The sequence below is a fragment of the Vigna radiata genome, chromosome 4 (genome assembly GCF_000741045.1).
Source record: "Vigna radiata var. radiata cultivar VC1973A chromosome 4, Vradiata_ver6, whole genome shotgun sequence".
In the NCBI taxonomy this organism is placed as follows: Eukaryota; Viridiplantae; Streptophyta; class Magnoliopsida; order Fabales; family Fabaceae; genus Vigna; species Vigna radiata.
This window is the reverse complement of record NC_028354.1, coordinates 5,303,780-5,314,292: the sequence shown is the minus strand read 5'-3', so window position 1 is coordinate 5,314,292 and position 10,513 is coordinate 5,303,780. Positions and strand designations below refer to the sequence as shown.

Sequence of the window (10,513 nt, the reverse complement as noted above, 5' to 3'; positions counted from 1 at the left end):
CTAGAGTTAGTGTTGATGACACCTTTAACCTTTTTCATGAATTCTTAATTATATGTTTAAACCTACAAAGTTTACTATTTAATGAAAGTTATAAAATATAATTCAATTAAAGATAATTTTGTAGGTATTGGAACCTTCATGTGAGAGTAGAAGGAAACAAATATATCTTAAAGGATAGTTTTGAACAAAATTTTCCAAACACGATAATCACCTTTATTAATTGTTATAAATTTAAACATATTGCAATAACTATATGCTATTACTATTGAACATTGATTAAATAGTTTAAATTTCGATCTTAAATTGTTAAGAAGTTTACAAAAGTTCAAACAAGGATGAGATTTAATTGAAACTAGGGTGATATTCTAATGTGAAATTTAATTGAAATAAAGATTCCTGTTGAAGGGTTTGTGTTGTTTTATCTGTTTGTTAAATGAACGAAAAGATAGAAATGTTCACAATTAAAAGGAAAATAAAATTATAATCAACAAATTTCTTTATTATATGTAAATAGTTGAAAACGTGTGTAACATAATCTTTTAAAAAATCAAATATATATTTTAATTTTGACGTAAAATCAAAATTTATTTATATATCAAATTTTAATATAATTTATTTTTTAAATTTTAAAAATAAATAAATATAATTCTTTTAACTTAATTACGAAAATTATTTTTAACTTGCGAAATAATGTTTTAAACGGATTTTTGAATGATTTATTATTAAAATATTTGAAGAATTATGTAATACTAAAAAAAAATTAGTATTAAGTTAAGACGAATATATCAATTTTTTAAATTTAAAAATTAGAATATATCAAAATTTAGAATTTTCCCATTTCTCGTTAAGAATTTAGAAACATTTAACGTAATTTTAAGAATGTTATGTTAATGAGTTCAAATTTGCATTGGGAAACGGTAAATGAATTGCTTACGTTTTACGTATATAAAAGGATATACTAGAAGACTCGACTAGACTTTCTCATCATTCGAACCCTATAGGACCAACCCTTCTATCCTCTCGAGCTGCTGCATCCTTTTTTCTCAGTGCCAAACAACACTGACAGATACTTTTATGAAACCAGATTTATCGTTTGGGTCAATATTCAAGCTTTGGTAATTACCAATTTTCTCTGGTCACTGTTTTTCATGATTGGATTTATGAATCTTCACATGGTTAGAATTTTGTGACCTAGATTGTGGTTTTATTGAGGTTATCAAATTCGGAGACACCGTATGAGTTATAAATCTATTTCTTTTATTGTTCGTGTAATTTTTTTTAAGCAGAATAACATTTTTCATAGTCTGCATGGCTAGGAAATTCTCGAGATAACATCAATATCTTCTACAGATTGGTTAAGGGATTAAATGCACGATTCTGTATTTTATTTGATTCCATTTTTGAGATCTTATATAAGTTATATGTCGCATAGGAGGGAGATTGCTGCATGACCTAGATGAACATTATTGATGACAAATTACATGTTTTGTCCAGTATCCGAAAAGTGTAATTGCTGTGGGTACTAAATACTATCTCTTTAGTGGTTTGCCCAAATTTCTAAAAAATTACGAAAATTTAGATAGGTAAAAGAGCTTTTTTAATAAATGCTAAACTTAGTGATTGCAGTAATAGATGTCGGACCGGAATACTGGAGAACCCCCTACCCCGTTTTAACTCTGAAGGTGAATTTGTGATGTTAAATTTGTCTTATTGGTGAATTGCTTCATGCTTTGTAATTCTGTGCACTGAAGGTCAATCTCATATTTAGAACATGTGGGGTGCACATGTGTTGCCCTCTGGAGAGGAAGCTAAATCTGCTTCGATGACTAAACAAGATGCGAGAATGAAAAATAGTTAAAGTTCTTGTGCTTCATGGGTACATTTTTCTTATGAAATATTAGCCTGTTCTGGGTGCAAGAAATGTCTGCCATCAAGCCTATGGCTCTTCATAGTGTTGTTGACATGAACTGACAATTTCTGTTCCAAATTGTAAAATGTTCTATTGTCTTAGGCTTACAAGTCATGCCCTTGGATATTAATTACTTGATCTATGTATGTGTCTTACACGTTTTGTTGCATCTTGATAATGACACAATGTTTGTTTTTCCAGTCTTATCGTTTCTCAAGAATGAGGATTGCCAAGGAAGAATCATCGAGCAATGCTGCACAGGCAAGTGGTTAACTCTTAATTATAACTTGGATCCATGAGACCCTCCTACCCCCTATTATCCTTCTCAATGGCTGGAGTGTGAATATCTTCTATTTATTAACTTGAACAGGCAATAAGCTTGATATCAGCAGTGAAGGAATTGCAAGGGGTCACTGTTCTGGATCTCAATAAATTATTGAGAGACTCTGAAAATTTCACTATTCAATACCTTACTGAAAAAGGATCAACGCTGAAGGTTGTCTTATACTCAGCTTCATAATGCTATTTGATATTTTTTTTTTTATCATATTGTTATTTTTTGTAACATGTACAGATTGATATGGAAAAACTTGCGGGATCTCTTCCATTGCACCTCAGTACCGTGTTGATGTCAGCTGTCAGAAATGAAGCCTTGTTCAGATACTTGTTACGTGGCATTCGACTCTTGCATTCCCTGTGTGATTTAGCCTCCCGAAATTCTAAATTCGAGCAGGTTTATATTAATAATGCCTGTTTACCATTTATCTTATTTGCTGGTCGTGTAAATTTTTGTGTTTTCCTCGTGTGTGGCAAAGACACATTATTTGAATGTTGAAGAATGATATTTATTAAAATCCCTCTTTAGTTTGAACGGCATTGGTCGGACACTAAATAATGCCTTTTTGTTAAAAATAAGGGATCAGGTTGGTAGGAGTTTTTTACCTGCATGCAATATTTACTTTTATTACATTAATTTCTTTGCAGTTCACATCATACTAATATGGGGGTCATTGTTTGGCAAAGAAATATAAGTATTGTTGAGTTTTCATGACCCTGCCCACTTTGTTCAATGTGTGTGTATTGCTTTTTGAAAATTATAGTGATGCTGTGGTTCTGATTTTTGTATCACAATATGGTTTCAGATTTTGCTAGATGATGTGAAAGTTATGGAACAGCTGACTGACTTGGTTTTCTACATGCTAATTGTTCTTGGTGGATACAGAAAGGTTTTAAATTGGTTGGTTCATTACAGTACGATCTTTCTCTATCTTGTTTCTATATTGAGATTATCTCATGTTGCAGGAATGCCATGCTTTCAGTGATATGCCTCTTTTGCATTCAACTCTTGTTGCATGCAATTTACATCTATTGACAGGGTTCATTTCAACACAATGGCAAGATATTGTTCATGTATTGCTTGCGCACCCCAAGGTACAAGTTCATTTCCACCCTATGTTTTGGACACTCGATTCAGAAATATTATTCTGTTACTGTCCATTTGTTGCATTTTTTAAAAACAAACTTATTATATTGTCACCATCATTTTAAATCTCTTTTCTTAAATTTCACTTTTCTACCTGAAATTTCTGTTGCTCTCTAAACTTAAAAAATAAAAACGAACACAGTACAAATTGGGTATCATTTCTTTCAATCCAGTTGTTGCACGCATTTTAGAATTTCTTTCCAGTCAGCTAATAATATCTTTTTTCCCCTTAATCTCTGTTTCAAACCAATTCTCCTCAAAAGCTTAAGGTATGAGGTGAAAGCATATGAATGGTTTTATTATGTCTAATAAATACATCTATTAACTATGTTATTTTGTTTATTTTCTGATAATACATCGTGGTTCTGTGGCTAATCATGAATTATATGACAGATTGACATATTTATGGATGCAGCTTTTGGATCAGTTCGCATGGTTGTTAGTTTTCTTGAGAATACACTTGGAGCATACCAAGAAGATGTTTCTGTGGAATCAAATCTTACCGCAGAACAAATAGTTTATTATCTCTGCCAGCAGTGTGAAGCTTCTCTCCAGTTTCTGCAGTCTCTTTGCCAACAGAAATTGTTTAAGGAGCGCCTGCTAAAGAATAAGGTTTCGAATTTTACAATCTTCTTAAATATGGAAAGGAAAATCTGTGTCTCTGAATATATGTATGTATGTGAATTAACATATATATATATATATATATATATATATATATATATGTATGTATGTATGTATATATATGTCCGAATGTATATTTATATTTGACAAAATTCGTCTAGAGTTTGATTGGAGACAAGGAGCTTGGTTGCATCCCTTGTCTTGGTTGTTATATAATTTATTAAAATTGGTTAGCTACGTAAACAAATTCTAGTCAAATTCCTTCAATTAAGGTAATGTAAATATGTCTTTCTTCTAGAAAGAAAACGTCACCAGCAGTTTACATCTTTTTACTCTGCTTCAAAACGACCCTCTCCCCCTTAATTGAGAAACAACCAAAAACGTAGCAGTGTGTCAATTTTGGACATTTTTACTCATTGCTGTGCTTGGCTAGCACATGTTATGAAGTCTCTTTGTCTATTTACATGGTGCTTGACTCTTTGTTTTGTTTTCTTAGTTGGTTGTTGGTTTTTCCTTTCTAAGAAGGATAATTTTTTTTTTGTATCACTTTTTTCCTTCTTTTTTATTTTTCCACTTCCCTGGAAAAATTATTGTTAGATCTTCTGCTCTTTCTGAGCAGCTTTACCTTTCTCTAGGCATCACAACCAATTTTTTTTTTTTTTTTTTTTTTTTTTTTTTTTTTTATGTTATAAATTTTCAACCTTGAGTTTTTCTTGCTTGATGGTATAACACTTGACACCTCTGTTGATAATAATAGGTAGATTTCTAAAACGGAATAGTGACCTACCTCTACGTAATTTTTTGTATGGGCTTATTTGCGTCTAGATCTAATGGAATATTCTTCGTACATTTTTTTTCCGTCAAATATCACACTGTTTTACGCATTTAATTTCTTTCCCCAGTTCATTTTTTTAATTAAACTGGATTGACATTGAGGATCCTATGGAGAGGAAGCTTTCTTAGAATAGTCAACATTGAGGATTAGAGTTCAAATTTCTGATTTAGAAGTTTTAATGCTAGTCCTATAAAAGCAATAATGTTCTCATTTCTTTTAATATTTATAAGCAGCCCTTCTTTTATGCCCATATTATCTAGTATGAATACTCTATTGTTCTTATATCTTGAATACTTTTAGGTTTCGGAACTCTTTCATAAAATGCTTTGAATTCTATGTTCCAAAATTCTATGATTTTTGTTAATCTGCATTAGAGTTGGCTAATCTACCAACTCTTAGTTCCTGTGTTGTCGCATTAACTATAGAGGGAGAAGTAAAAGTTTTAGGTGTTGGAAATTCCACTTGACAAACTAGATACTTTCAACAGTCAGTAGTGGAGATGCTCAAGGTCAATGCATTGATTTGGTTCATTGATGAGCTGTTGTGCTCTATATGTATATATAACTGCATGAGCTCATGTCTTTTTGCTCCACTTACAGGAATTATGTGAAAAGGGAAGCATTCTTTTTCTGGCTCGATCCATTTTGAAGTTACACATTCCGCCATCTTTTCCATCTAGGGTCATGGCTGCTATTTCTAGGCTGAAGGCTAAAATACTATCTATTGTGAGTCCAATTAAAAAATTTGCTATAATTCATTGGATTTAACTTTAGAAAAGCCTCAATTTGATTTTATGAAGTTATGTGTGTCATCACATTAGTCATCCGATGTTATTTGACTACAAATTGGTCTATCAAAGATTATTTTTTGTTTCCATTTTAGTCCTCACAATATTTTGCTGCGAAATTAGTTTCTAAAAGATAATTTATCACCAAATTAGCCGTCAGGTTCTTTTTGTCACCATTTTAGTCTTTAAGGACAAAAATGATGACATTCTAGATTTTTAAAACGACTATTTTAGTGATGGTTAAATATTTGAGGGATAAATAGATTGACAAAATATTTGGAGGACAAATATGGTTATTATTTAAATATTTGAGGAATTAATTTGGTGACATAAGAAGTTGAAGGACTAACTAGGTGACAGGTGACACATCTAACTTTGGAGGACCAAATAGAGGATTTTTTTAATGTACTTTATAATTTATGCATATTGTTAACAACACAACACTGCTTTCTTTTCTCAGCTGCTGAGTTTGTGTGAAGCAGAAAGTATTTCTTATCTTGATGAAGTAGCCAGCTCAGCACGAAGTTTGGATTTGGCTAAATCTGTTGCATTAGAGGTTAGGTTTCTGCTGTTAGCTTTTATTGCAAACTATTCAAGACAAGGGAGCAGTTTTAGTGAGATTTTTCTGATAACCAATGAAAATTGGTGCCAACTTTTTCCGCTACTTCCTGTCATTTTATTATGAACTGGGTTTTGATTTCTGAGTACTAAACATATATGGATTATTGAGTAATATACAAATCTTTTATGGTCTGCAGTATGCATCAATGCCACAAAGCATGACAATCTCTTTATTACTTGCTATGAATGATGTAGGTTTTTGACTTGTTGAAGAAAGCTTTTGGAAGAGATCCAGGGCATCTCACTGATGAAAGAAGTCACCCAATGGGGTTTGTACAGCTCAATGCAATGCGTCTTGCTGACATCTTCTCTGACGATTCAAACTTTCGATCTTACATGATACTTTGTTTTGTAAGTCCATTTTATACAAGAGTTGACTTGTTTTAGTATCATTGACTACATACACATCCAATTTGCTGTAAACATAGTGTTAGGTGGTATAAACATCATTCTGTTTTGTTTGTAAAACTACTCTAAATTTAATTAGAGACAAGATATTATGCACCACTTGTTTTATCTTTTCATTTATAACTGCTGCTTTATGATATTTTACTTGATTTATTAGATATATTACAATCAGCCATAGGAAATTTGATTGTTTCCTTTGCATGTGATTCCAGACTAAAGTTCTGACAGCAATAATTTCACTCTCCCATGGAGATTTTTTATCCTGTTGGTGTTCATCTAATCTGCCAGAGATGGAGGAAGATGCTAGTCTTGAATATGATATATTTGCTGCAGTTGGATGGATTTTAGATAATACTACACTAGATGTAAGAAATGCTACAAATTTGGAATTCAACCTAGTCCCTAACAGCATGCCTAAGGCTTCTTATGCACATCATAGGACATCATTGTTTGTCAAGTTCTTTGCAAACCTTCATTGTTTTGTTCCCAACATATGCGAAGGTTGGTTCTTAGTCCGTATTCCCAAAATTTCTGAGCCATATTTGATTGTTTTACCGGTATATGTATTTCCACATTCCATTTATCCTTGTCTTCTTTTCTCGTAATTTTAATCCCCAGAGCAGGAGAGGAACCTTTTTGTTCTCAAGGTCATGGAGTGCCTACAAATGGATCTATCTAACTTGCTGCCTGGATTTTCTTTTGGTTCTGATGCTCCAAAAGCTGCCATTGCTAGCAGAAACCTTCGTAATAATCATTCTCAATTATTTATTTTGGAGTTATGAGCAATATATGGTTATTTTCTTACATGTAATGACTTTTTGTAGGCTCATTGTTAAGTCATGCAGAATCTTTGATTCCAAAATTCTTAAATGTGGAGGATGTGCAACTTTTAAGGTTACCTTCTTTTAGATTTCTTTGTGGCACTATGTACTTTGCCTTTAGCATGACAGATTTTAAACTCTTGTTTAAGTGGTTATGCATGTGTAAGGCATATAAGTGGGGTTGAGTGTGATGCATGAGCATTATGGTAGCTCCTTATACCACTTGATTACAACTGGAAAATGATTTGTGAGGCTAATTGAGGAACCTCACCTTCTTGGTTCTATTCTTAGGAATGTTTTTAAGGATTATGTTTACTTGAACATTCTTTTTCATTTTCGAATGGAGATTATGTCATCAACACAAAATGGCATAAAAGACACTCTTTTGAATTTGTAGCATTTACCATTTTTATATATATTTACTAGTGTTAATAAGTGGACTTTTAAGTCTAACTTAATCCTATAAAATTGGTTTGTAAAGTGAGATTTGAATTCATGTACTCTAAATTGACCTCATCTCTAGTCAATAGGGAACTTTCATCACACTCTTCTCATGCCAAGATATATATACATTTCGAGCGTGAGACTAGACATTATTGAGTGGTCTGATTGCAACATGATAGCTAGTGAAACAATATACCCAACAAATAACAAATCTCGCTAGGATTGATCCTAGCAATGACTCTGATACCATGTTAAAAAGTAGACTTTAAGCATAATTTAATCCTACAAAAACGGCTTGTGAGGTGAGGTTTGCACCTGCTTATAAACTCTAAATTGACCTTATCTTTAGTTAATGTAAGATTTCCAACACACCTTGCTCTTGTTGAGGTATATATTTCTCATACGTGAGACTAGACAATAATGGGTGGTCCAATAGCATTGTGATAGCATATGGAACAATATGCCCAACGAATAACAAATCTCATTAGGATAAACTCTAACTTATGATTATGATACCATGTTAAGAGGTGGATTTTAGACCTAAATTAATCCTACGAAATTGGCTTCTAAGGTGAGGTTTGCACTCACTTCTAAATTGGTTTTATCTCTAGTCAATGTGAGACTTCAAACAATTAACTTCATTCAGTTTTGGGTATTTCTTTCTACCCTTTCTAAATTTACTAAATGAGAAGTATTTTAAAATTCAAATAATTGCATTGCTATCTTCTCAATTTATTTGGAGATTGGAGAAAGAAGAAATAATAGAATAACTATCATGCTGATGAGAGTGGGCATCTTCTCAAATAATTGCATTGCTATCTTCTCAATTTATTTGCTGCTCCATTGCAAGAGTTCATGTGATTAAAATTTACATTGCAATTGTGGGTAGCTATGCAAGTATAATATTGCGCCTACAATAATATGGTCTGCAATTTGTAAATCTGATGCTGGGATTGACCAGACATTAAAAAATCAAACCAAAATTTTTATAAATCTAGTTTTAAACTATTCACAATAAATGTTTTTGGAAATCGTCTTCTACTTCTATCATTTCTTTTTTTCATATTTTTTGGTTGACTTTTTCCCCTTTCATCTTCATTTTCCCCCATCCCCAGTCACTTCTACTCCCTGGTTAAGCCTATCTGCCATTTATATTTCTGTAATTATTTTAGCTCCTAAGGTCCCGAATTGTATTGTCATTAATGTCATGTTAGTTTAACAAACAACTTTGTTTTGTGAATTGCTTGCAGAGTGTTTTTTGGTGAATTACAATCACTGTTTGCAACTACTGGATTTGGGGAAAATCAAGTCCAAGTAAATATTTTTCCTATAATTTGAAACATTAATGTCTTTTTCCGATATATTTATTTTTCTCTTTTACTCGTATGGTTTCATGTTGTTGTATAAATGTGCCTTTATCATTCTGCTGGGAAAACTCAGGATAGCAAATTTGAGGAGTCATTATCTTGGGATAAGATTTCTAAGTTCAACATCAATGAACATTATCAGGTATCTGCAAGTTTTTTTTTTCTTTTTTTTTTTGTACCAACATTTTAATGATCAAATTGTACTTTTTACATTTTTGTTCATAAAGTGATTAAAATTATATCTATTTTAGAACTAGAAAATTCCTGTCAAATATAAAATACAAGTAAAACTGTTCTCAAATTGGATTATTAGGTTAGCGTGTAGCTTGTCCTGAACTTAGTAACTCAAAAAAAGTTTGATTTCCTCTAGGAGGCACAGAGTGCAGGCGGATGTCCACCATCTTTAACTGGAAAAGAACACGCTGATCTTAATAAGAAGGGTGGTAACTTCAAGGAAGGAATGTCTGAGAATTCTGCATTTCCGGACATGGACCAACATAATACCAGAGTTGAAGAGACAAATCAAGGCAAGGGCTTAAATAGGCAAAATCAGGTGGATGATAAAGGCATACCTGGTAAAAGTGCATCAGGAGGAGCAAGAGATATGGACAAGGATGCTCAGAATGTTGAAACAAGTGGTTCAGATACTAGTTCTGCAAAAGGAAAGAATGTTGTTGATCATATGGATATTGGAGAACTTTCAAAATCAAATGAACGTCTTAAAAGAACTGCAGTTGAGGAAAATCCAGAGGATGAAAAGATTGAGCTTTCACAAAGGAGAAAACGGAAGCGAACAATAATGAATGATAAACAGGTGATGCTGATTGAGAGGGCACTCAAAGATGAGCCTGACATGCAGCGAAATGCAGTTTCACTTCAATCATGGGCCGAAAAACTAAGCGTGCATGTATGTTAAAAGCAAATAAACATTTTGGAGTAATATTTGATTGACATAATTTCCTGATACTTTCTTGCATTATGTTTTCCAGGGTTCCGAGGTTACATCTTCACAGCTTAAAAATTGGTATGCCTCTATGAAGCTTTATCATATAGTTTGTTAATTTTGTATTTTTTGTTTCTCTTGTTATACATTCTCTTTTGTTGTAATTCAGGACATATATCATATATCAAGGTTTCTTTAAAAAAGCTCTATAGTATTAGTAGGTGCATGATATTTGTAATTATATTTTAACAATAAAAAATATATATAATAA

The 10,513-nt window shown here is 32.2% G+C and overlaps 1 protein-coding gene across 5 annotated transcripts in view; it reads left to right on the top strand.

Annotated features, from left to right (window-relative positions):
• The first annotated feature begins 967 nt into the window (after positions 1–967).
• Positions 968–10,513, top strand: part of LOC106759205 (nodulin homeobox) — a 10,660-nt gene continuing 1,114 nt past the window's right edge. For 2 of the 5 annotated variants that reach the window (XM_022779648.1, XM_022779647.1), the window contains exons 1-18: positions 1,149–1,515; positions 1,627–1,682; positions 2,111–2,170; positions 2,280–2,405; positions 2,484–2,642; positions 3,052–3,135; positions 3,212–3,340; positions 3,786–4,004; positions 5,451–5,576; positions 6,099–6,194; positions 6,455–6,610; positions 6,880–7,168; positions 7,286–7,411; positions 7,492–7,561; positions 9,183–9,246; positions 9,373–9,441; positions 9,670–10,206; positions 10,289–10,323. In XM_022779648.1, the coding sequence (XP_022635369.1) occupies positions 1,470–1,515; positions 1,627–1,682; positions 2,111–2,170; positions 2,280–2,405; positions 2,484–2,642; positions 3,052–3,135; positions 3,212–3,340; positions 3,786–4,004; positions 5,451–5,576; positions 6,099–6,194; positions 6,455–6,610; positions 6,880–7,168; positions 7,286–7,411; positions 7,492–7,561; positions 9,183–9,246; positions 9,373–9,441; positions 9,670–10,206; positions 10,289–10,323 (2,447 nt within the window). In that variant the 5' untranslated portion in view covers positions 1,149–1,469. Of the gene's footprint in view, positions 1,116–1,148; positions 1,516–1,626; positions 1,683–2,110; positions 2,171–2,279; positions 2,406–2,483; positions 2,643–3,051; positions 3,136–3,211; positions 3,341–3,785; positions 4,005–5,450; positions 5,577–6,098; positions 6,195–6,454; positions 6,611–6,879; positions 7,169–7,285; positions 7,412–7,491; positions 7,562–9,182; positions 9,247–9,372; positions 9,442–9,669; positions 10,207–10,288; positions 10,324–10,513 lie in introns of those variants that run through there. The other 3 variants (XM_022779649.1, XM_022779646.1, XM_014642255.2) reach the window with 3 other exon arrangements.